The following is a 27,133-nucleotide window of genomic DNA, read 5'->3' as shown; positions in this document are numbered from 1 at the left end:
GCCCCGGGCGAGGAAACGACACTTCCCGGCGGGCGCGGGCAGGAGGTGGCGGGGCGGCCGTCGGGCGGAAGCGCGACGGTTTCGTTTCCCGGGGGAGGCGGGCGGCGGCCGTTGGCGGCGCGATGGTGGTGTGTGACGTCTGCGGGCAGGCGCTGTCCTCGGAGGCGGCGGTGCGGCGGCACCTGCGGCGCACCCACCCGGGCCGCCAGCCCCGCTGCCCGCTCTGCGGCGTCGCCGCCCCGGGCCGTGACGAGCTTCGCCAGCACACCGAGACGGCCCACCCGGAGCCGGGGCCGCCGGGCGCCCGCCGTCCTGAGCTGGCCGTGGGGCTGCCCGAGTGCCCCTTCTGCGGGGAGGCGGCGGGGCGGGAGCTGGAGGCGCACGGCACGGCGCGGCACGGGCACCTCCCGGGCGCAGGTGAGCGGCGGCGGCGGGGGGCGTCGCGCCTGGACCCGGCGGAGGTCGGGGCTGGCCGTGGCCGCCCGGGCGGGGAGCGGAGAACGGCGCTGCGGCGCTTTGCAGCCTGTGCCAGGGACTGGCTGCCCGGTGGTGGCTGCACCGTGCTGGGGCGCCGCCGGAGCGCCGCCTCCGCTGTGTTTGCCTGCCGGCGGATGCGGCTGGAGAGCTCCGAGGCCGCTGGCGGGTGCAAGCAGGGGACGGTGGCTGAAGACGGTAGAGGGACAGTGAGTGAAGATGGGGGCGTCACTTGAAAAGTCCGCTCCAGAGCAGAACTAAAAACACTAATGCAGACGAACCCGCAGCGTCTTGCATGCCCAAAATACGGCATCGGTATCAATGAAAGCAATTCGTAAAGCGTTTGGGTGACAGGGAGGTGGTTTTTACCTGTTTGGCATATGTTTGGTCTTAGAAGTTTGACTTTGTCTCTTGAAGTCTCATCCTTGACAGGCTCCTGTAGAGCAGCTGCAGTACTCGTTAGGGAAAGGTGGTTTTCAGTTTGAAGTAGAGACTTAGGAAAGATCCAGCACTGAAGTATTCTGAAGTACTAAACGTTGATTGGAGACCACAAGGATATTTGGGGGCATAAAGTTGGAGTAAGGAAAAGAGTTATTTATCTGAATACTGTATTTCCTTTTAAGCGTGGTCAGAATTTTATTCTGACTAACTGTCCAAGGTTGCTGGCAGCTATTTCGGAAACGTAGTAATGGCATCTCTGCTAGTGGGTAATTCTCTTAGAAGACTAGCATTCTTGATGTGACAAGCAATGTATACTGACAAGAAAAACAAATGATGATGAGGATGCAGAATGTGGCAGTATAATCAACCACACTGCATATTCTGTGATTAAAAAAAAAAAAAAAATCCAGATCTTAGCATTAATTAATATTTTACTTCTATGGGTGCAAGTAATGCAGAGCTTGAATAAATAACTTACTTGCCTGCATGCTAATTTCTATTTTAAAAATAGTTCCATTTCTATTTTAAAAATAGTTGCATTAAGGGTCTTTTGTTTTTTTATGTACATAGTATGTTTCAGGAAACTATATGTTTGCAGTATTATGCAAAATGTTGCTGGTGAATTTAGATCATTATACCATAAAGTTTCTCTCCAGCCAGTCATGAACTTTTAGCTTGGGCAAATGCCTTCCAGAAACAGCTAACATAGCATATTAATTCCTGTGTTTTGTGAACCTGGGAAGGTGCAAGTAAAATCTAGGGACTCAAAAGGAGGGCAGTAAAGATGGAGTCAGGCTCTTCTCTGTGGTGTCCAATGACAGGACAAGGCAGTGGGCACAAGCTGAAGTATGGGAAATGCCATTTAAACACAAGAACACTATTTTTTTTTTTTTTTTTTTTTTTTTTTTACTGTGAGAGTGGTCAAACACTTGAATAAGTTGTCTGGGGAGCTTGTGGAGTGTCTGTTCTTGGAGTTATTCAAAAACTGACTGGAGAAGGCCCTATGTAACTTAACCTGTTTAATTTGACCCTGCTTTGAGGGACTAGATGATATCCAGAAGTCCTTTTGAACCTTACCTATTCTATATGATACTCTTCAATAATAATACTAAAACTGCAGAAAGAATATTTATTTGAGGAGGTGCAGGAAGACCAACAAAGTAAGAATGACAGCACGTTTAAGTTTATTCTTTCTGCCCACCAACTGCTGTGTTATCACATGAATATTAAAGTTTTGTAAGCAAGTGTTCTTCTGCTAGCAGGACAGATCTTTTCATTAACAGTTTGATGTTTCAGATAAGCATTTCTTAGCACAAATATTATCATAGCAAATTGTGATCTATAAGTTAAGAGGGGCTAAACTTGATTAATAGAAAGAAGGAAAATATGTCTTAAAATTGTCAGGTATTTCGATACAAATTCTTAATTGGTTAAGAGAGTAACAGCCATTTAGAATTTGCTGCCTTTCACTGGGGAATTTCAATGGCAACACAAAATTCTTTACTGTCTATTTATCTTAGACTGTATATCAGTTAGGGGGGTGATTCTCACAAAAACCAGGAATTGCATTAATCAAGAAACTGCATTTCTTTTTCAGACAGAGGAAATGGTCAACAGCTATATGAATGTCCAATGTGCAGTCTTACCTGTACAAACATTCAGATTCTTGAAGAACATGTGGATTTACACTTAGAGGAACAAAGCTTTTTGGAAGGTACATGAAAGGATACAGGCTTGATAATACATGAAAGCATTTACAAATATTTGCATGTTGCAGTATAGAATATCAGACAAAATTTAAACTAAGTATTTCCTTACTTAAAGAAAGAACTCGACACGTAATGAAGTTAACATAGTTATAGCAAGCCCTATCACTTGCCCAAGTACTCTACTTAATTACACATGCTAAAAGAAATATTTGTCTATGCATGCTTATTAAGTAAATGCACTGTATGTTAGCCAAAACTAAAACTTAGAGTGAAAAATGTTTAAAAGACAGCCATATTATATTTTTTTTTTCCTAGCTCTATAGGAAGTTTTCATACATGGAACTTAGAGTGGCACATTCCAGTGTGATGAGATGAAAACCTGTAGCTTACGAAAACGTCAATTTTTTTTCTCAATTCTTTTCTCTAAATGCTTGTGCCGATTCATTAGTCATAGAGATAAAGTAAAGGAATCAAAATTAATTCTATTTATTAGCATGGCTAATAAAATCCTAGAGATTCCCTATTCAGTTCTCTGATCCTAAATTTGTTTTTGTCACTTTGTTATGAGACTGCTTGTAGTGATCCTAGAAGCTAATAAGTGTGTGGTATTCAAGAAACTGGGACTTCTTGCTAACAATGAAGTGACACATAGTAAACAAAAGCTGTTTTCTTAGTAGTAGAGGTACATGCATTATTTGCCAAGTAATTGCTCCTGTAATTCTGCATAAACTTTGTCCAAATCAAGTGTCTTGGTAGACTGAATGCAGTCAGTCCTGTTCAGTGTTCATTGCCAATAGCTCAAAATAGTCCTAAAATTAATGCCCGGATCCATCAAAGCATTGTTAACCTCTTGATCAAGTCCTTTCTCTTTGGAATGTTATCCCTGTGTAGGTGGAAACATAAGAGATCTAGAACTGGCTCAGCGACTCCAAACTGAAGAAGATAAATGGCAGAGATCAGAAGAAGAGAAGCGAGAGAGGGAAGAATTTAAAAAGCTGCAAGTACAGTAATATTTCTATATGATAAAATTTTGAACAGTTATGCCATTAGAAGCTGAGTATCTCGGAACTGTCATGACCTGGAACGAACAGAGCAGGTCAGACCTGTGCAATCAGACAGGCTGTGTTGAGGTAGTGGTGCAGGAGTGGGTTGCAGGCAAACGCAAGCTCTTGGCAACCCCGATCCTGGCAGAGGTGCTGGGCATGCCTGCCTTGAGCTGCTTGGCTTTAGTGCTTTGAGCGGTGCTGGCTCAGGATGGGGCAAGGTGCTCCCTGTGCGTGCCATACTGCTCTCACCGGGGACCCTGGCACGCCTGCCGCCTCGTACTGTGCTCCACCCAGCTCTAGTGCTCTGCTTTACCATGCAGCCTGGAGCATAATCCCTGGCAGAGTGCCTGAGGCCCTGAGCATCCTGGCTGTCCTCTTCCTGGATACCATCACCTGCTCCAGTGACCACTTCCCTGCTAGGTCCTGCTTCCCTCTCCCTCCCATCTGACAGCCCTGATAGCTCATTTCCCACTTTCGCTACCTTCTGGCCATTGACTGCCTCTAGTACCAATGGCTGTCTGCCCAAGAGAGAGCAGAGGGATGTGCCTGCTCTTCCAGGTGTGGCTTTCCTAGTCCCACATTCCTATTCAGGAGTGAAGCTTGGCCTTCAGCTCTAAAATATCACAAATCTCAAGTTTTTATGTGTCACTGTTCACTATTTTTCAAAGTAATAGATTGTGCATGCAGCTTCTTGAAATCACTAAAGGTGAATTTAAAAAATGTGATTTAAATCATGCACATTCCATCCCTAACAGAGACAGTATGGCTTGGATAATTCTGGAGGCTACAAGCAGCAATTTTTAAAGAATATGGAAAGGGAAGTTGACAGAGGAAGGATGCAGCCTTTTGAATATCACAAGAGAAAAGCTGACATGATGGAATGTTTGGCTTTTGGTATAGATGATGGGAAAACAAAGACCTCAGGTAAAAATGCTGAAATTATGCAACTAAGACTGTACTTTTTAGACCTAGGTTGTAGTGACCAAATCTGTCTTTAATAAAGCATATAATTGGATGTTTAATATTGGTTACATCCTAATTCTAATCCTTATTTTCTAGCACAATCTATACCATTTTAGTCCTAAACTAGTAAGGAAATTAAAGCTTGGTATATTTCTAATCTTTATTCTAACCTGAAGAATTTTTTCTTCTTTTTTTTTTTTTTCCTTTTTTTCTGTGGAACCTTGGAACAAAGTTGTCTGGTTAAGGGCCCAAATACAATATGTATCATAAGATGCAAATGTCTTATTACAAATTGGTTGTCCTTGAGTGTATCCTTGTTTACTACTTAGTACTCATTGGTTTGTAACCTAGTGTAGCTGTTAAAATTTACAGTAGCTTTTTATCTTGTGTTTCAGTTAGTTGTAGTGTCATGTAAGCTGGTCCCAGGTGAGCACAGTGTTCATCTGATCACAAAGTCCAAGAAAGGACTGGGAGGAGTAGACATCTAATTGATACATCTTCTTTGAAATGTTTTATAATTGGTACAAAAATACAGTGCTGATGGATTTCTATGTCCCTTTCAAAAGGCTTCCTCGTCTTTATTTGCCAAGACCATAGTGCAAAGGTCTTTTAACTTATTGCTAGTGATTCTAGCTTACAAAATATCCATTTGGTTGTTGACAGGTAAAATAAAATTTCTTCTATAAAATATATTGAGTGGAAATAATAAAGTTTTCATTCTTGGTAATGATTTAGACTTCAGAGAGGAATTCAGAAAATAATCTGTGATGGCTATGGAATGATTGTCTTCACAATAGCATGGCAATATACAAATTGGAGAGAGCATTCCCAAGCATGTTCTTTCATGTAACAAAGGAGGATTTGGAATATCTTGCAAGTGGATTTTTAAAAAATACTTACAGTAATTCTCAGATTCTGTGCCATTCCTTTTCTTGTCTTAGTTTCTCCAGGAAAAGTAATTTGGGGGGAATAAAAGGATTACATAGTATGCATAAGTATTTCCATGTTTTTAAGGGGATGTTATACTGGAGGTGGCAGTGGTACAGAAATGCTTTATTGGTGACATTTCTTTTCCTGTTTCATTGTAATAGTTCCTGTGCATATCATAGTTTATAATGTAGTCCAAGCTGTTTAATTTAAAATATTCATTGTGTAGCAGCAGTGAAAAAATAGCTTGAATTCTGAAAGCTTCATAGTACCTAAATTTATCAAAGTAAAGACCATCAAAATGAAACACATGCAATGTCCACTGGTTTTGTGATTTGGGTTCTAGATGTAATGTAGGATCACTTAGAAGTTTTAAAATAAATTGCCTTAACCTGTATCTGTTCCAAGCTGGGGAAAGAATCTTTTTCTGTCAAATTTTGTAGTTCATTTTAGAGATGAACTTTATATTTGGTCTTCTTTTAGGAGTCATTGAAGCATTGTGCAAGTACTATCAGAATGAAAACAAAGATGTGAGGCATGTATGGCTCTCAAGAGGAGTAGATCACTTCCACTCATCTTTGGGCGACAGAGGCTGGGGTTGTGGTTACAGGAATTTCCAAATGCTCCTTTCCTCACTGTTGCAAAACAGCTTTTATAATGACTGCTTGAAAGGTATTAAACAAAACGCTGTTTGTTTGTTTCACGTACCTCGGATGACAACTTACTGACTGATGTTTTACCTTTTCATTACACAGCAAGGCTTACTAAGTCAATGATACCTATTAAATGCTTGTTATACCACTGCAACTTACTGTGGAAAGAATCAGAGGGGCGAATACTGGCGAGGCATGATGTGGTTGAAGTTTTAGCTTTAGTTTTTTTGCTGCGTCTTCGTAACATTCACTGCCTCTTATAAAAGAAGCTGAATATTTTTAATTAATAGACTATTTCGGTAACTGTAACCACAATTCAAAAGCTTTTCTGTTCCAGATACTACACTAGTTCCTAGTATACCAAAGATTCAGTCCATGATTGAAGATGCCTGGAGAGAAGGCTTTGATCCTCATGGAGCATCTCACTTCAAGAACAGATTACACGGTTCCAAAGCATGGATAGGAGCATGTGAAATTTATTCACTCTTAACCAGTCTCAGGATAAAGTAAACACTGCTTTTTTTTGTTGTTGTTATTTTTAAGTGCTGATTTAAGTGCTGTACCTTTAAAGGTCAGAATTGCCAATGGTGTGATGACAAAGCCACCTTAGTGGCTTTAAATTTAACCAACCTATAAACGGATCTAATTTAGCACAGCATAAAGCTGTGTAACTACTTATGCAGGTGCATAAATTGAATAACTACTTAGATCATTGAGACTTGGTGAAGAATTATGCCACATATGCATAAAATCAAACATTGATTGAAAACTTAATTTCTCTAGAAGTTTCTTCTCAAGAAGAATCTGAATTTCAGCTATTCACTTGCATAATTATGAAAGCTGTTAATTGGATTCTGTAGTGTACGTGTATCACTTATACAAAAAATGAAACATTTTAATTTTTGCAAGCTTCACAAGTTCTTGTTAGACTGAAAAGAGTAGAGTGTTTCTTTGTTACAGAATAAAGCTTCCAGTTTTGAACAGTATATATTGCACTGCTTTGTAATTATGTGTCCCCTACTCCTGTATTTAACAAAAAAAAAAATGGTAATGACCACTTGATGCCTGGAAATGCTGTGTTTACAAAACATTCTTGGTGCAGGAGGAAGGGACTGAGAGGTGAAAAAGTTGTTTTTAACAAACAACCTGCTTGAAATTTTATTGTTGTTTTCATTCTAAATGTTTGTAGGTGTCAAATCATTGACTTTCACAAACCAACTGGCCCTATGGGTACACACCCTCGTTTATTTGAGTGGGTTTTGCGTTACTATTCTACAGATAATGAAGGTGGTGCAAAGGTAGTGTGTACTTCTAAACCACCTATCTACTTGCAACATCAAGGTCAGTATCACAATATGCTGCTTTCTTTCTGTTCTCTATCTTTCTTTATATGTGCTGCAATTGAGAGCAGCATTTTACATTCCTCCTTCATTTAACTGAAGGCTTGGCTCTATTTCCTGTTATTTTTTTATTTAGTAAGAGCAACATTAAAGTTTGTATTTTTATTGGATGGAAGAGCTGGGTATGACTGGGATCTCAACTTTTTGACATCTGCTCTGTGCTTAAACTACCTTACTAAATTTCAAGTAATATCTTCCTTGATCTGAAAATAAGTAGTATGCTACGAGGAAGTAAGTGGGATTTATATATTTTTAAAATACTGAAAATCTATTTTGAAATTAGGTCATAGTCGTACTGTTGTTGGAATAGAAGAGAAGAAGAATAAAACCTTATGTTTGCTACTGTTTGACCCAGGATGTCCTTCCCAAGAAATGCAGAAATTGCTAAAACAAAACAGTGATGGTACTAGTCTCAAACTACTTCGGAAATTTGTGAGTAGCTTAAAAGAAAAGCAGTACCAGATAGTGGCAGTAGATGGTGTACTCTCATTGGAAGAGAAAGCTGTAAGTATTTCGGAAAATACTTTCTGTCTAAAAAAATTTAAGAGAATCTACATCTCTTCTTTAATACTCAAATGCATATGCATATATGGTTGCATGGTGAATTTTTTTCATCTCTTCACTTTTCTCGTTGTTCTTCTCTGCTACTTTCTGCTTATTCTCTGAATTGAGTAATCACAGGATATCAATACCAAAAAAGTTTTGCATGTCAATGCATGCCACCTTGATGTAACTGACAACTTCGAAGTCTTTTATGAAGCTTGCAGCTGTTTGCAGATGTAAATTAGTCTTCTTTTTTTTTTTTCTTTTAATTTTCTTACAATACTTTCTCCTAGTAATTTACTGTGGGCGTATAAGATACTTACAAATATTCATAGTCCATAGGGGTTTTATTGCAACTTTGTAAAGCTATGTGGTGTCTATCAGCCTTTGATAGTTGAAATACAAGGCACACAGATACTGAGGCCTAACCATCCAATGTCTCTTCAGCTTGGGCACTAGAACTAGTGCATTCTGCTTTCTGAAAGTACTTAGAACTTCATATATTCAAAACACAGCTCTGAGCAATTTGCATGTTTGAGCTGTCAGCATTTTTATAAATCCTATCCACATGTTTCACTTTGGGCATTGTAACTTTCTGAGACCTTAGAAGTTTTCAGCTGAATGTCAGATGTGATTTTTGTTTCTTAAGCTTTCTCTTTCCTACACTAACAAATTGATTCCAATGAACTCATGTTCCGATTCTGTGGTGTCTTATCAGCACCGTTCAGCATGTTCAAGCATCAGGACAGACTTATTTAAACTATGAAATAAGTGGTGACTGAGTCACCTGCTCAACTGTATTTAACATCTGTATATTGAAATGAGATATCGTCTTAAGTGTTTTCTGGCCCTGAACATGTCAGAAATAGCAATGAAACACAGCCATCCTCTTTTCCTCCTACTGGCAAAAGCTTTACAATTCAGGACACAGTAAAAGGAAGTGTGTTGTATGGGATTTGTGCGGGGTGCTTTGTTTGGTTTTGTTTTTTTCCTCTTTTCAAAGATCTGATTTATATTTAAAAATACCAATTATTTAGAATTTTGTCTTGAAAGCTCTCATTTAATTAAGATTAAATATAACCCCTTATACTCGTTAAGCTTACTAAACTAATTTGGAAAATGCTCTTTAAAGTGGTATTTTTCGTTCATTAAACGATTCTCTTTCCCTACTCCCCACCCTTTTTTAGGCTCGCTGCCATGCTTCTCAGGTCTTAACATCGGAGAAGATTCCTTAAAGGATGCCTTTATTACCTCTTTTGGAATCTGCTGGATGCAAAACATTAAACTTCTGGACTGTGACGCTAATTCAACAATTTCTAGACTTAAAACTATGTCTCCATAAATGTTTGGGGGCTCTGGAGAAGCACAACACTAGAGTAAACCTGTAGTTTTGATCTTCAGTCACAACTCTGCCCTCCTGATGAATCTGTAACTCTGAACTATTACAGTTCTTGTCTTACTAGAAAATTTGCTATTTTCTTAGTTGCTTAACTTACAAAGCAACACCTACCATCCCATAGCAAACTATGCACCATAGTTAACTGTCAATAAGCAGTGGATAGAGGTACTATGGAGCTACTTTATTGGAGTGCCTCTGTAAATATATTTATGCTGACTCTGGCCAATGCTCTATTTCTTACCAAATTTGATCAACAAATATCTATTATGCCTCAGCAAATTCTCCTGCAACTGTTTGCAAAGTACAGAGACAGTTCAGTGATTTCACATGATGCAGTGTTCCACCAGGGATTAGTTAACTACTGAACTTCTTTTCAGTTAGCTGGCTTCTCTGGATGTATCACTTGTAAACATGAACGTGTGCTTATGAGGTGGATCAGCGTTAGCATTGGCTGGGAGGTCTAAGATAGTGGTGTCCAAAGTGGGGTGCGTGTGCTCTAGGGGCTACATAAGACAATCCATTGGGGTATAGGAAGAAGGTATTTCTTTTGTACCATGAATAAAATAAAAACTTTTAGAAGTGTTTATTTCATCTTTACTTCATCCTTTGTTATTTCTATTTTTTTCTGAATGTTTTATAATGTACAGCCCCTAGGCTTCGGAGGCATCTCAAAAGGACATTTGAACTGACTGTTGACGAGGGGCTCCATTGTGCAGGGTTAGTGCTGTTCAAGACACTGGAGCTATCTGCTGAGACCACTATCTTGGGTGTTTGAGGCACCCCGCTGTCTCTTAAGACATGCTGCTCTGGCTAAATGTAAGAGTCATGCCTCTCCAGCAGGGCAGCTGGAGGCTGGGAGGGGTGGTCAAGTGTGTTGCAAATAGCACTAGATGCCTTTGTTTAAGCAACTGAATCATCCATGGCATCCATTTACTGTAACTGGAGTTTAGATACTTTCCTTTCATTTAGACTCTTACATGTTGACACCTAGATGTAGGTGTAAGGGGTTTAGCATTAATCTGTTTAATATGCTGTGGCTAGTAATCTTTGGAAGTAATGAAATGCATGAACATGTAAAGATACTACAACCCATAAGTGAAAAATTTTTCTGAAACATGCATGAAAGTAAAAATTTTAATTATGGAAATGCATTCATTCCAGTAGGTATGTAGAAGTGACCTATAACTTGTGAAAGGATTAAATATTTAGAACACTGGAGGAGCTGAGACTAGGGACAGAGTTCCTGGGAATTGGGGGACCATCAGCTCCCATATTAGCCCTGGTCAGCATGGCACATGTTCTTAGGCCACGTGAGGTTTTGCAGCCATGCGATCATTTAACCTCTCATGGATACACTTCAATCTTTTCTGCACTATTCCCTCACTTCCCCTGTGACTGGGGCTGAGTCTGTTCCTGGCTAAGGCTCTGCTGATTGCAGACTGAGTGTGTTCTTTACCAGTGTGCCGCTGTGCCCAGAGGCATAAAACTAAGAAGCGGGAATTGCAGCTCAGCCCCAGCTCTTCACTGTGTGTTCAGACTGCCATTGGGACTAAGCTGGTGTTTCAGTGAAATGCTGTAATGCACCGAATTTGAAGTATCTCCTACTGGCTTCCTACATAGTCACCATGGGGCAGCTAGATAATAAGTGAGCAGAAGAGTGGGAGTCTCACTTGATCCAGCGGAAGATGCCTCTGCAAAGGCCCTTGCAACAGCGATTCCTGGCACCACCTTGACAGTAACCAGCCACTTGAGATATTTGATTCCCTGTGTAAGCATGACCTTATGCCAAGATCCCAATAAATTTTGTTGTCTTTGTTTTGTTGGGTTTTTGTTTTGTTTTGTTTTTTAACAAGCACTCTGGGAGTGTCAGAGCAACACAAGCCTAATTACAGTTTTATTAAGGTCAAGTACCTGGTGTCTCACTTGTTTCAGCTTGACTCCAGGAATGCCATGTAAAGGTCTGGTCCGACCAACCAAGGTAATCATGGTGTAACAAACAATAGCCTTTTCAGGGAATTGCAGCTGGGACAGGGTAATCGGGTGACTTTCAAAGGTTAGCTGGGCACCACTGGAAAGAAAGCAGTGGTATAACAATGTTAAAATACCCCTAATGAGACCCAGGACTATAGCCTGATGGCTACCAAAAATTTGCCCTGAGGGAGAGAATGAGTGCATTTGGGCTCAATACTAACTAAAGTAACTGCTTAAGGGATGTTGCCTCTTATCATCAGACTCCCTTGGGTTCACAGAAGCTGAACTTTTTATCTTCTTTGCAAATAGTTGTCTAAGAGAAACAAGGGGATCCTGTTTGGATCTATTTGCAAGACCCGGAATATTTGGTTAACTGCTTGGGTGAAGAAACTGACAGTCTGTTCCTGAAATTCCAAAAAGGACTTTGATCCGCTTCTCTCTTCCCAGGCAGCAGGGCAACGGAAGGAGTAGTACACTTCTGTAATCAGAATTACATCACAGACGCTTGTCATTGCTGGGGGTCCTGTTATAAGGGGCCTCAAACAAGAATACACCCAAGGACGTAATTTGCAACTGTGAATGGTCCATCCTGGTGGAGTGTGGATAAACCAGCAGACACCAATTGAAACCAAAATAAGGAACTTGAGAACTTCACAAACAGAGAGATAAGCAAAGACAAGACCATATATGGAAAAGAAGAATGGAATGAACACATATAATTCTTCAGGAGAGCCAATGTGTGTGTATGATGTAGGACGATATAAGCTGTAACTGATGCAACACGCGGCATGCTCGTTAGGAGGAACGATCCTCCGTGCATCCAGCGCTGTAATAAAGAGAATGCCTGTTTCTTAATGCTGCATTGGGGTTAAGAGGTTTATTCCCGATTTCGGTGATGGTCCTAGCTGCTCATGTTCAGCTGCAAACTGTATTTTCTGGAAAAAGCAGTGAAGGAGTGTCTGCAAAGCTATGCAAGACAGACCACAAACTGATTACTGGAAGGCCTTCTGAGTCTGCTGTTGTGGTTTAACCTGACAGGCAGCCAATACCACGCAGCCGCTCACTCACTCCCCCCTCAGTGGGATGGGGAGAGAATCGGAAAGGTAAAAGTGAGAAAACTCGTGGGTTGAGATAAAGACAGTTTAATAGGGAAAGCAAAAGCCGCGCACGCAAGCAAAGCAAAACAAGGAATTCATTCACTACTTCCCATCGGCAGGCAGGTGTTCAGCCATTGCCAGGAAAGCAGGGCTCCATCACGCGTAACGGTTACTTGGGAAGACAAATGCCATCACTCCGAACATTCCCTTAGTCTATGGACCACCCCTGTAAAATGTCTGTAAAATATCCATAAATGTCCACAAATGTCCACTGCTTTCATTTAGTCCATGACTTTGGGCTCCATCTGTTACGGGGGTCACTCAGAACAGGAGAGGTGATGTGTTGCGTCGAGTTACTGGGCACCAAAGCCGGCTCAGGTCGGGTCACTGCTGCGCTTGCACTGCTTCTTGTAAGGCTTGTCCTCCATTGGTTCAGGTGGTTCCTGCTATAGTAATTCCTGTAACATGCAACTTAAATCACGGGTTACAACAATTTAAAGGTATATCCATTACAGTCTCCACCCCTAGTCCCTTTGGACCAGACCATCAGGTTTAACATTGCAATGAACTCCTCCCCTTGCCCTGCTCTGGCTTGCACTTATCCACAGACTGCAGTCCCTTAGGGTTGTACCTGCTCCAGGTGGAGCCTTACCTACGAGCCACGGTCTCTCCAGAGGTATACCTGCTGCGGCATAGACTTATCCACAGCCACAGTCGCTTCGAGGTGCACTGGCTCCAGCGTGGCCTTACCCACAGCCACAGTCCCTTCAGAAGTAAACCTGCTTCAACACGGCCTTACCCATGGCTGCAATCTCTCCAGGGGTGTACCTCCCCTGTCATGGGCTTATTCATGGCCACACGCTTTGAGGTGCTCCAACATGACGTCATGCACAGCCACTGACGCTTCAAGGTGTACCTGCTGCAGCATGGACTTATCCACAGCCACAGATGCTTTGAGGTGTACCTTCTCCAGCGTGGACTTATCCTTAGGCCACAGTCCCTTCAGAGGTATACCTGCTGTGGCACAGACATAACCACGGTCACAGACGCTTCGAGATGTACCTGCTTGGGCATGGGCTTATCCTCGACCACAGACGCCTCAGGGTGTCCTGCTCCCGCGTGGACTCATCCACAGGTCACAGCCCCTTCAACTCGAGTTCACACTGGAGTTCCAGCCTGTCCAGTGCAGCAGCACAGAAGCAGCAGCGATGCCCTGGCCATCTGCCAGCCCAGGCGCATCCCCATTGCTGTTGTCAACATGTTCCCAGGCACAGCACAGTAAGACGATCAGCCGTGCAGCAGAACAGCAAGCAGCAGAAGCAAAAAGCAGCCACTAACGAGCACAGGACTCTAATACACAGTAATGCAAGCAAGCCCCATGGCAAGCACAGGAGCCTGTCAATTAATAGCTAAACAGCAATAACAGCTATAAATTCGATCTAGCATGTTCCAATCAAACCTGTCGTTATCTCGAACCCTTTGAGCCCCACGTTGGGCGCCAAAAAGGAGTGTCGTGGTTTAACCCCAGCCAGCCACTGAGCACCACACAGCTGCTTGCTCCCCCCTCCTCCCCCCCCAAACATCCCCCCCTCCTTCTTCGCCCATCCTTATATGCTGAGCATGACGTCATATGGTATGGAATAGCCATTGGCCAGCTGGGCCAGCCATCCCAGCCACACTCCCTCCCAGCCCCCTATGCACCTGGCAGGGAACGGGAAGATGAAAAGTCATAGAATCATAGAATCATTAAGGTTGGAAAAGACCTCTAAGATCATCGAGTCCAACACCACCATACCCACTACACCATGTCCCTAAGCGCTTCATCTACACTTCTTTTAAATACTTCCAGGGATGGTGACTCAAACACTTCCCTGGGCAGCCTGTCCCAATGTCTAACCACTCTTTCAGTAAAGAAGTTTTTTCTCATGTCCAGTCTAAACCTCCCTTGGCCATTTCCTCTCGTCCTATCGCTAGTTACTTGGGAGAAGAGACCAACACCCACCTCACTACAACCTCCTTTCAGGTAGTTGTAGAGCACGGTGAGGTCTCCCCTCAGCCTCCTCTTCTCCAGGCTAAACAGTCCCAGTTCCCTCAGCCGCTCCTCATAAGACTTGTGCTCCAGGCCCTTCACCAGCTTCGTTGCCCTTCTCTGGACACGCTCCAGCACCTCCATGTCCTTCTTGTAGTGAGGGGCCCAAAACTGAACACAGGATTCGAGGTGCGGCCTCACCAGTGCCGAGTACAGGGGCACGATCACCTCCCTGCTCCTGCTGGCCACTCTATTTCTGATACAGGCCAGGATGCCATTGGCCTTCTTGGCCACCTGGGCACACTGCCGGCTCACGTTCAGCCGGCTGTCAACCAGCATCCCCAGGTAAGTCCCTGACGAGTGTAAACGTTACTTAGCAACAACCAAAACATCAGTGTGTTATCAACAATATTCTCACACTACATCCAAAACACAGCACTATACCAGTTAATAGGAAGAAAATCAACTCCATCCCAGCTGAAACCAGGACAGCTGTACATCAAGTGCTGAAGCAGTTTATTCTTTACATGGAGTAAACTAACTCTCAGAAAAGCTTTAGGTGATTACCGTGAAAGTTGCCAATTGGGTTCATCAGAAGCTGTAACTGTTTTACCATTATTTTGAAAATGTGTTCATTTCTCCTTGGGAACAATGTCAAAACTCTCTGTAAATTCAAAATTTTGGGGGTGAAATGTTTCATGCTTTTTTGTCTATTTATATTCAATTTATCTTATATATGACTTGTCCAAATACTTTTTTATATACTATAATACTAACAACTTATAGAGTCTTTAATGTGAACATTATTTTGAAGCAAAAAATCTAGTCATCTAATTCTAGTATGCTAGTAATATTCTAGTAATTTTAGTATTTAATTCTAATTCACATTACTTTATAGATAGGCATTTTTAGATGAAATGCTCCTAATTGAAGGTTCCAGCGAAAAATGAGGATTTTGGTGACCCCTAGGTTTTTTTCACAGAAACAATTTTAACACATTCTAATTATTCTCTTGGGCTATATGGCAGTGAATTTCTTTGCACCCTCCAGCTCTGAAAGTGATGATTTCCTCTGCACAGACAAGAGCTCACCTGTACGGGGTGTTTTCTAGCATATTATTTCAGTACTGTTCCTCTCCTTTCTACAGTTGACATGGGGACATCCCAGGGAGTCGTGCAGGAGGCATCTGTAGACTGGAGGGAAGTGGTAAGTTTTAATTTAAAATCTCACGGTTATTTCATAATAGTTTTCATACGCAGAGAACGTTCAGATAACACTGGATGGATTACACTGCACTTTCCATGCAAGCACAGCAAATAAAGGGATTTTACGTTTTTTTAATGGCAGTCAGATTCTAGAGATGAAGAGTTTAGAGAAGGGTGTTACTATGAGGAACCACTGCCATTTGAGCCCTCATTATAAAAACAGTATTCTTAATACCATATGCTAAGCAGCAAGTGCTGAGAGGGCTTCTGTTCCAGTTGGGAAGCATTTATTTCCTAAAAGCTGTCAGGTGTAATACATCAGTATTTCATTATTCTGTAGTGTCAGCGCAAAGTCAGCATTTATCTCTGCCTATTCTAGCATCTTGGGTGATAAATTCATCCTCATGGAGAATTTGTCTGTTTCTAAATCACATCTAATTAATGTTTTGAAGTAATATATCTCCCCTGAGTTTAAAAAAAAAGTTTTCTTGCAGACTATAGAAAATTTCTTGTGTCTATAGAAAATTTAAGGATAGGTTAGTCGTCTTTATTCATTCCTTCAAAACCATAATGAGGTTAGAGAAATCAAATCTGGAGGATTCCCTGAAGAGAGAAAAGATAAGGGTTTATCCACTGTCTCTTAAGCAAAGCAGTTATTATTGTGTAAAATATGATATTGTGTAAAATAGTAAGACTGCTCGAGGGTAGGAAGGCTCTGCAGAGGGACCTGGACAGGCTGGATCGATGGGCTGAGGCCAACTGTATGAGGTTCAACAAGGCTGGGTCCTGCACTTGGGTCACAACAACCCCATGCAACGCTACAGGCTTAGGGAAGAGTGGCTGGAAAGCTGTCCAGAGGAAAAGGACCTGGGGATGCTGGTTGACAGCCGGCTGAACATGAGCCGGCAGTGTGCCCAGGTGGCCAAGAAGGCCAACGGCATCCTGGCCTGTATCAGAAATAGTGTGGCCAGCAGGAGTAGGGAGGTGATCATGCCCCTGTACTCGGCACTGGTGAGGCCGCACCTCCAATACTGTGTTCAGTTTTGGGCCCCTCACTACAAGAAGGACATGGAGGTGCTGGAGCGTGTCCAGAGAAGGGCAACGAAGCTGGTGAAGGGCCTGGAGCCCAAGTCTTATGAGGAGCGGCTGAGGGAACTGGGACTGTTTAGCCTGGAGAAGAGGAGGCTGAGGGGAGACCTCATCGCGCTCTACAACTACCTGAAAGGAGGTTGTAGTGAGGTGGGTGTTGGTCTCTTCTCCCAAGTAACAAGTGATAGGACGAGAGGAAATGGCCAAGGGAGGTTTAGACTGGACATGAGAAAAAACTTCTTTACTGAAAGAGTGGTTAGACATTGGGACAGGCTGCCCAGGGAAGTGTTTGAGTCACCATCCCTGGAAATATTTAAAAGACGTGTAGATGAGGCGCTTGGGGACATGGTTTAGTGGGCCTGTGGTGGTGGGTTGATGGTTGGACTCGATGATCTTAGAGGTCTTTTCCAACCTTAATGATTCTGTGATTCTAAGTTTCTCCTAAATAAATAGGAAAGGAAATATCATAAAGCTCTTGCTTGAGGAAGGAAGAAAACATCGGTATGCAACTATTCCCTCATCAAGTTTCCTGTTTTTCATGCAGCACATCCATTACTGATAACGAATCCTGAAAATGTGAAATTTTACTTATTAAAATTTTTTTTAAAGTTGAATAAATAACCTCTTTATATACCTCAGCAAAAAATCCAAAAATAAAAAAAAAAATTAAAACCTCCTTTAACATTAACTATTTCTCAATTCCTTCTCTCTAATCTTTATCTCCAGAACTCTTCTTTTCCCTCTGACTTTTCTCTTCCTTTCTCTCTGCCTGTCGTCTTCAAATAAAAGCAATGTTATATGGGTGAGGTTTATGGCAGCAGTTCCCTGTTACTGTCCTACCTGGCTTGTGAAAGTCACATACCACGAGTAGTTCATAGATTAATAGATTATTTCTGTTTCTTTTTTCTCCTCTACTTGTTATGGCAGTCTTATTGTTACATCAGGGTAAAGGTTAACGTACACACAGGAATGACTCTTCTTCTTTCTTATGAAGAAAGTATTGAGCAATAAGTAGCAATAAGCTACTTTTACAACCAGATGTGCCAAAAGCACATAAGCAGCCGAGATGCACTTAATGAAGTGTTGACAGTAGTACAATGAAAACTATTGCCTCAGATCAAAAGAGCTTATTGAAATGATGTAGGAAATCTAGTCAAATCTGCACAAAGCTTCGTAACAGGAGTTGTAATCTACACATAGGTTTCATCATCTTCAGCAAGACTGATCTTGCTTGTCTTGACTCTGGTCCCTTTTTTCCTTCATGCAACTTTCAGATACTGCCTGGAAATTCCAAGAGAAAAATAAAGGCTGGTCAGTTTGACAACATGCTGTTGGTTCTGTTAAAAAAACTTTCTCCTTATGTCTATGCATCGGCATTCTTTTGGTTTATTTCTTTACGTGCTTTTGTTCTGATCACAGGAGCAGGACGACTGACACCATGGCATTTTCTCCATTTTACATCTCCATCTGAATGCTCATTCCTCTCGCTTGAGATCACAACAGTATCTTGTACATTGTTGCTTTCACCTGTGGCCAGCTTAGTTGGGTGTACGCATTTGTTTTGCCTGTGGTATGATAAAAGGAAAAATGTCCCAAAGTTTACATAGTTCTATTAACTTTACTATTGACATTTCATTTATCAATTCATCATAAAAAATATTACGAATTTGTGCTGAAGTAATGCCTAAAAGCCAAAATACCTAGGCAAAGTCCAGAGTGCTAACAAGTGCACATACAGAGGATTAATGCATTTACAATCTAAAAATAAGACAACGAACAACAGATGGACGTAGCCATGTCCCAAAGAAAAAGGAAGTAAGGAGACAGAATCAGTGTGAAAGACAATGATCACAGCAATGACTGTTCATCTGCTGGCAAGTGGTTTGCAGGTATCATAGCATAGGGTGGTCTGAAGAAGGGATTTAAAGAAGAAAAATGATCTTGTTTTGTAGGTATTTAGAAGGAATTTGTCTTAGGCATGATGAAGAATATCATAGAAGAGTGACAGAAGATGACACGAAGGTCACTTAAAGGTCCTTAATGCTGAATGAGAGTAAAGAGGTAGAAGGAAATAAACTGTCTAAATCTTGAAAGTGCAGACAAACTTCCTTCTTCCTTCTGCTGAAAAAGTGGGACTTGGACAGGCAGAGGGTATTTGCTTCACAAGTTTAAGGGAGAAGAAGCCAAATATGTTGATCATATTCTTGCAGACCCAAAGACGACATTCATATCAACTGATAGGTACATTAATTGATGGCCTCTACATGGACGGACTCTTTGGAATTTGTTCCTCTCTGCTCTTTTTTAGTGGTGACTGTTACTTATAAGAACAAAAATTGGAAGGTCACAGTTCCAGATGACTACCAATCAGTTTTGGAGCTTCTTTTACAGGAAGTGACCAGAAAACACAGAGCGTCTATTTGTTGTGCCTTACTCTCAGTGTCTATTTATACTTATTCTTTTTCATCAAACATGCACGAGCAGCTTCATTTGCTAATTTCTTGTTTGAATTTTGTCAAAGGCAAAGATTGAAAATTACTCTTTTGGACCTTGTTATTATAATAGAATGTCTAATGTATGATATGATACATAGATAAAAGGTCTTATCCTTTCTATTGACTGTATGGAGTCACAGAGAAACTGAGATAGACTGTTGCATGGCTTCCATCCAACCACGCACAACCTCTTGTAGCCCACTAAAAACACATGGGAAATAATTGCACAAACTGCCAGGATAGCTGATTAGCATATTTTGCTGTCTCATTTTGCTAGCAGTGGCAGGAAGCTCTTGGTTTGACCATCTAAAGGGCTGGTATGCACACAATAATGAATTTGGCATTCTCTTCCAGGCATTTCCCCGGACAAGAACAAGGTAAGAACAGTCACAATGCTTATATCAGAGGTGAACAGCAATAAGCACTCAAAGAACAATGAATATTTTAAAAAAAAACCTGTTCTGAGATGCTTTCTGGTAAAGTCCAACACTAAATGTAAAGGAACCTGTTTCCTCAAATTAAAGGACCCTGTGATTAAAATGTAGACATCTGTAGCTGCCTTGCCCCATGCCACTCCTGGAGAAGCGTATGCCCCTGGCAGAGAGTAATCTCTCTGGACTCCCTGAAGCACTAGAAAAATACTGTTAGTCCCAGCCAGGTGCATATCACAGCTAAACGCAGGAACAGCCATAACACTGCCAGAGGCCTTCCCATCGGCTCGCTTAGGCCAATGCAATCCTATGCAATAGCATAGCCAGACGCATAGACTTCTTCATTGCTTACCTGTGTTCAGTATACACTTTTAAACTTTGTTTTGCTGGTAATTGCAGCTGTGGCGAACCTTTTGCTGATTTGTAGGACCTCTAAGTAGCTTGTTGAAATGAGACTGCTGCTGATAGGTGCGCTTTGATATGGAACTGGGAAGAAGTGACCTGAAACTAGGATGATTTCATTGTCTTGCCAAATATATCTATTCTGATAAGGTGTCCTGGTTTCGGCTGGGATAGAGTTAAATGTCTTCCTAGTGCTGTGTTTTTTATTTACTGTGAGAAGAATGTTGATAACACACTGATGGGTTTAGTTGTTGCTATGTACCCTACTGGTTAGGGACTTTCAGCTTCCATGCTCTGCCAAGTGCACAAGAGGCTGGGAGGGAGCATAGCTGGGACAGCTGGCCAATGGGGTATTCCATACTATGTGACGTCATGCTCAGTATATGAATGGTAGGCATGTCCAGGAAGTAGGGATCGCTGCTTGGTAATCGGTCAGCGCAGGTGGTGAGCAATTTCATTGTGCATCACTCATTTTGTATATTTTTTTATTATTATTATTATTGTTGTTGTTATTATTATTATTATTTTCCCTTCCTTTTCTGTTCTATTAAACTGTCTTTACCTCAACCCGTGAGTTTTCTCACTCTTACCCTTCTAATTCTCTCCCTGTCCCACTGTGTGTGGGGGAAGTGAGCGAGCAGCTGTGTGGTGTTTGGCTGCCTGCTGGGTTAAACCACGACATAAGGCCTAATATGTGTCTGTAGATGGTAAAGGGAGTTACCATGTAGGTTGAATGGCACGCTGCAGCAGCCCCCTTCATGGGAGGAGGGAGGACTGTTCATCGAGGTTCCATCTCTCCCACCACGGAGAACAGCACCTGCAAGGGGGATCAAGCTGCTTGCAGCTTGTTGTGATTTGCTCTGCTTGTATACACTACACCTCACCAGCAAAGGCTTCTAGTGCCCATGCCTCTGCCCTCCAGAGTCATCTCAGCGCTATAAAACAGCTCTCATTGCAAGAGCCCGGCCTCCGCCATGCGATGGCAGCTTCCCCTGCAAGCCCTGAGGATGGAGCGCAGGGTGGAAGAGAGGCGGGCAGGGACGTAACAGCCGCTGCCATCCCAAAGCACAGGGACTCCTCTCACAACGCCACAACAAGGGGGAGCTGAGCTTTCCATGAAAAGCAAAGATTGTTTTGTTTTCCCTCTTCCTTCGTGAGGATTTTTATAAATAGTATTGTTCTGGTTTTATGTGTTCTCTTACCAGCTCATCAGTTTCTATTAAGAAGAAGTCAGAGGAGTTATGGAAAAAAGAGTTATGTCCTCTGTTGAGTTTTGAATTCAACTTATTGCTAAAGAACTAGCGTATTTTTCAATCTTTTACAAGGGCTCAACCTTTGGGTCAGCAGGAACATAATGTAATAGTAGTATCCTCTAGGTACAATCCTTCATCTGCCTTGGCTGTCTCAAGGGCTGCACTGTATAATCACACCAGCTGCTCCATGGCAGTCCACAATATTTTTCAGGCTCCTTTAAGTAAAACGGTATTTTCAAATGCTTTAAAACAGAATATATTGTATGTATCAGTGACCTGTTCCGTGTACTATGTACAGAGATACCTCCGCATACAGAGGAATTGGGGAAAAAACTCAGTTCTTTGTCACTCTTGCCCTGTCATGGAGGCTGGTAATATAATGCTTGTCAGATGATAGGTGAGGCCAGGGCTGATCTCCAGTGCTATCATAGTTTACCAAAATGTAATGCTTTCCAGTTACATAGACGAATTCCAAGACTTTATCACTGTTTTACCTTTAAACATGTACTTTGTCTTAGATAATCTGAAACCAAAGGTAGCTGTTAAGAGATATGTTTATGAGGTACTATTGCACCTAAAAAAATCATATGATCATAAAATAGCATTCAGGGGCTTTTATTTTCTTTCAAGAGACTATATAGGCTCAGAATATTTTGAGTTTATTATTTTCTGAAGAAGAGAAGGCATGGAAGTAAGGGCTAAGAATCTATGACAGGGGTTTATTTTAAATAACATGGACCATCACCTAATTTGTTTGCTATGTACTTGCTTTACCATTAAGCTGCAGGAAAGGAAAGAGCAGAGAGGTAGGAGAGAATGTTGTTTCTGCAACTTGTTTGGAGACAATGCATTATCAGCCTTTGTCCTTAACACATGTTCCCAGCATAAACTTCTCCTCCTCTATGTGAATGGTGGATTTAGGAGCTTTTGAAGCCTTGCTTCTTTCCCTTCCCTTCTCCACCCTCCAGAGCCTGCCAACAGAAAAAAGAAAACAAAAAGCAAAACGAAATGGACAAATAAAGTTTCCACTCAAGGCAGCGTTCTTTTGGATGTGGTCTGATAAAGAAACTGGTTTTGCCAGAGGATTTACTTATGTATCTGTAATCACAGTATAAATCACAGTGGGTTCACATTTGCAGCTCGTATAGCTATGTAAATGTACAAAGCTACCTACATATTGGATGCGTCAGGCCTACAGTTTTGCACCGACAAGAAGGGAGAGTTGTGGGCTGACAGATGTGGTGAGGAATGATCTCACATCCTCCTTCTTCTTGTGGAACTGTTAGAGTGCAAGGAGGACTCCGCATCTAAATCCCACAGAAAATTTTTCTGCAAATGTCACTACCTGGTTCTTGATTTGGTGCTGTTACTCATCTTCGTTTTTTTTCCAAAAACTTTGAAAAACCCAGACTTTATGCAAATCAGATCAATAGCTCTTACCTACTCGAGAGTTTCATATATTTCAGTCTCTTGTACACTACGCTGTGTGAGCAAATTAAAAATAGATACAATATGTTAAGTGCAGTGATATTCATTGTCTTCTTCTTAATTTCCTTGTGGGTAAGGAAGAGGATATTTGAAGTCGTATCTATGGCTGTATCAGCCTCAGATCCATCCATGGACTAGGCAGTATTGACGAGGGAATATATTCATTAAAAGGTGTGAATCATCTGTAACAGAAGAATAATGAAATAAGCTATAATTGATTAAAATAATTGCATGATACTGACACAATAAACAAACAAGCAAACAAGTAAGCATTTTTGTCACCTTTGCAATCTCTTCCCTTGCTGTCCTGAGAAGCAGGGCTATGGAGTGAATTCTACTCTCTGCAGTTTGCAATTTTCTTTTGTGGGCACTTTTCAGGCAATAATTGGGATGTAATTTCATACCATGCTTTTGCTACAGCTTTTTTCTCATTTACCTTTCACCTCAAACTTACAGTGTAATATGGGCAATGATCTGCAATTTTAACTGGGCTGTTGGCTACATGGGAACATAGGACAAATCGTATTCTAAGGGGGATCACAGTGTGCAAGACTTATCAGTGAAAAACATGCAGAGTTTTGTCCTCATTCTTAGATTTTCAGCAGTTTACAATGGGGTAATATTTTTCATTCCTCTATGGGCAGCTAGTGGCCACAAGATTACAGTTCTGGGTTTTGTGTGTATGATAAACTATAATATAGTTTGTGGCATCCTAGCTTAAATTCCACAGAAAAAAAGCCTGGGTTCTTTGCAGTGGTTTAACAAACTGGAGAGTCTGTAGAATTTTGAGAAAAAAATTGGAGATTTCAAAGACCAAAATCAACATTAGCCCATCACCTCACTTGGAGAAAAATAGTCTCAAAGTAGACAGACTAAGCAAATAAAGATTTTTCCATTAACTGGTTCTAATCCAGAGACATCAAGAGTTCCTCTTGCCAAAATATAGCTTTTGGCACTTAACCTTGTTCAAAGTGGCACTGAGAGGTAAAATGTCAAAGGGCCTTGACAACCTTGTCTCGAATGGAGTATCATGGGCTATTTAATGGTATACTCCTCCAGTCCCCATCTACTCCTTCCTTTGCAGGATCTGAGAGACACTGTGTTGAAAATCTACAGCTCTGAAGAAAAAAATCTGAATAAAAGATGAACTAGAGACTGTGGTGGGAATAGATTACATCCAAAGATATGAAAAATGATCCCAAGGCAAACTATAAGGTGTTTCCAAACAGACTGAAGGAGAAAGGTTTTTATTCAAACAGCAAACAAGAGCATCAAGCTGATATATCAGAAGTTGAATCAGGCTAAAGGGAGAAAAGCAGAGCTGTAAAAGACAAGTGCTTGTAAATACCTTGAGTATGAGAAAGTGTAACAGGGTGAAGCAACCAACATTACAAGACTGTAAGCCAGCAACACTAAATAGTTCTTGAGAAGGTGGAGGCTTGTGGAGAAGATACAGACATTTTAGAGGGGAACAGCCAAGACAGAAGTAATAAGGTATCTAGTTGATCATTTTTGCTATGCATACAGAAAAACTGTGTAGATGGTGTAATGCTTTTCAGCTACTGGTCATGCAAAGCAATTGGGAGTATTTGAGGTCTTTACTCCAACTGGGAGAAAAGAAAATCATGTTCTTCAATCCCTGGCCTTCTCAAGTTTTTTTTTTATTTATTTCTGTTAAAACATGTGCACACATACACAAATGTGAATTAAATACATGGATAACTGTGACCACAGGCGTATTTTACTGTAAGGCAGGAAATGCAAAGAGGTGGTGTTGTGTGAAATGGAGAGTTCAAGCTCAGCTCTAGCCAAGGTAAGTAGCTAGACTTTGTTAAAAGAGAGAGTTTTAGGCCTAATTCAAAGGTGATCTTATTGTCGTATCATTGGTTTTGTCACATTTCTTAGGTCAGACATATTTTACAACATTTAATGCTTATGATTTTTAACATTCCTCTCAGTTTCCTCTTACCCTAGTGGATTTTAATATTTTAAATTATTGAAAAAAGTCATTATAGTTTTTAAAAAGCTGTTTTCTAGTTGACGGTTGCTTTCATGGACATGATGTTCTCAGATTCTCCATTCAAAATTTAACACACTCCTGCAAATCATTCATCTTTCAGTTTGGTTATGACTTTGATTTCCCAGTAAAAGCAGCACCTATGAAAAATGAGTTATAATGCAGCACTAGTCAAATCCTCATACTCAAAAGGAAGACACTATCTTTGAAACTAGAACAGAGGAATCTCGTGCTCAGCCTGTTAGCCTGCTTTGCTTAAATAGCTGATATTTTTGAGAACTCTGACCTTCATCGACTAGTAATGTACTGAAGCAGGGGGTCAGACTAGACTACTACTAGACTACTAGACTATAGACTACTTCCTCTCCTGGTTCTCACACTGCCCTTACCAAGGTGTTACTCAAGATTCATCCCATTCCCTATGAGCTTAACTTTGTAAAATGACTTTGTATCTAAAGACTGAAAAATATGGGAGTGATCAAGCACTTTTTTTTTTAGCTGGACTAGCTTGTTTTCTAGGTTTTTTTGATCCATTTGAAAACAGCATGAAAATTCATATTTGCTGACATATCCTCTGGAGCATATGAGTCAAGAAGCAAGCACTCGCAGCTAGCCCACAGCTAAGTCACTGAAATTTATGTTAATTACTTTGCTTTCCCAGAAGAAAAGTAACAGATAAATGCAAGTTAAAACGTGCAAATAATACACATAATAGCAGAAAATTCAGAATTTGCTTCACCAAATGGTAAACCTATTTGGTTCACTATTCCATATCCTTTGCTGAGGAAAATTAGTCCAATCCTCCTTGTGATTGCCACTTTGCCCTGGCAACATCTCCTTTTCACATACCACTCATGTTATGTGAGAGCATGTGATTCCCACTGTGCAACATATACATTTGGGATTGTTTAGCTTTGACATCAAAACTTCTTTCCAAAACTTCTCAGGCTTCAGGTTCACCCTGTTCATTTTTCTGCAGTGTAAAATGTACGAAACCCTTCCCTCTTATTAGCTAGAAAACTCTGGGGACAAAACACAAACTAATGGCTATCAGAGAGAAAACTCTCTCTCCGAGAAAGAAAAAATGTACCCTCAAATTAACAGCACTTGTTTAAGCATCTCTGCTGGAATCCTGCTCTGGTGCATTAGTGAGGATACACAACTAAAACTGTCCAAACACCTCATCTTTCAAAGACAAATCTCTTTCATGGTTTTTTAGAATTGTTGTAGAAACCTAAAATCCCCCTGCCACTTTGCTAAACTTGGGAACTTGGATACAAGACACACAGGTAAAACTCATTCAGTTGAGAATTACAGGAGTGAAAGAAAAGAGGGAGACAGAGTATGCCGGTGACAGAAATCCTGCAGGAGAGAGCAGACACAGTATTCATGAGAAATGGCTGCATTTAGCCTTCCACACTGACTGTGGCCCTTAGGTAATGCTAACTGCTGAGAAGTTTCCCTAGTAACTCAGGTACCATGTATCTTTGGCATGGATTTTGTGCAATAAGAGTCAATACTAGATGTTATTGGTATGTAATAGTACCTGAAGCATGTCTAAAATAAAGGAATGCCTTACAAACCTTTTTTTTTCCCCTCAGTTGGGCCACAACTTGTTCCTATGCGGATTCCTAAAATGAGTGTTGAAGTGGTCTAATTTAGTTTGCCCTTTTTTGCTATGACTTGTTGAATGTATTTTGCAGTAACTTATATGAAACTTATTGTGGGATTCCATATGCCTCATTTAACCATTTACTTCACATCTTAATTTTACAGTATAGGTAGGCAGGAGACCTGTCTGTTGTCTGTATAGGGAACTTCAGAGCTACACCAGTTTGCTGTCCCTGTAGAGGCTTGTGAAAAAACTATGATTAGTATATACAGAAATGTATTTGTGTGAAGTACCAGAGGAAATAACCAAAGAAGGACATAAGATGTTAATAGCACCGAGAACGTTGGTTTTGTTTAAATTATACAATAAAACATACATTTCCTTTCCCAGTCTCCCACTGAAATTTGTGCAACTGCATCTACAATATATTGGATCCCAAGGTTAATTATGAATATTGTAATGGACTATTCATCCTGAAAAAGATAATAT

At 41.1% G+C, this 27,133-nt stretch overlaps 1 protein-coding gene across 2 annotated transcripts; it reads left to right on the top strand.

Moving 5' to 3' along the window:
• Positions 1-27: 27 nt before the first annotated feature.
• On the top strand, positions 28-10,141 carry ZUP1 (zinc finger containing ubiquitin peptidase 1). Of its 2 annotated transcripts, none has more exons than XM_075145726.1 (9): positions 28-417; positions 2,513-2,629; positions 3,516-3,625; positions 4,426-4,594; positions 6,044-6,232; positions 6,551-6,719; positions 7,403-7,554; positions 7,969-8,117; positions 9,344-10,141. In XM_075145726.1, exons 1-9 carry the CDS (start codon positions 123-125, stop codon positions 9,389-9,391), a joined length of 1,398 nt encoding a protein of 465 aa, XP_075001827.1. In that variant the 5' UTR covers positions 28-122; the 3' UTR covers positions 9,392-10,141. The 2 variants fall into 2 exon arrangements, with proteins under 2 accessions (XP_075001827.1, XP_075001826.1); XM_075145725.1 differs by having other exon boundaries at positions 7,897-8,117.
• Positions 10,142-27,133: the final 16,992 nt, after the last annotated feature.

This window comes from Calonectris borealis, chromosome 3 (genome assembly GCF_964195595.1).
Source record: "Calonectris borealis chromosome 3, bCalBor7.hap1.2, whole genome shotgun sequence".
NCBI classification, from domain to species: domain Eukaryota; kingdom Metazoa; phylum Chordata; class Aves; order Procellariiformes; family Procellariidae; genus Calonectris; species Calonectris borealis.
The sequence above is the reverse complement of the archived record's forward strand: the minus strand, read 5'-3'. Positions and strand labels throughout refer to the sequence as shown.

Bases quoted from the DNA above. Each gene is read 5' to 3' on its own strand.
- ZUP1 (XM_075145725.1), top strand. From the start codon at position 123: ATGGTGGTGTGTGACGTCTGCGGGCAGGCGCTGTCCTCGGAGGCGGCG. The intron at 418-2,512 runs GTGAGCGGCGGC...TTTCTTTTTCAG, and splicing joins CGGGCACCTCCCGGGCGCAG to ACAGAGGAAATGGTCAACAG. The intron at 6,720-7,402 runs GTAAACACTGCT...AAATGTTTGTAG, and splicing joins TTAACCAGTCTCAGGATAAA to GTGTCAAATCATTGACTTTC.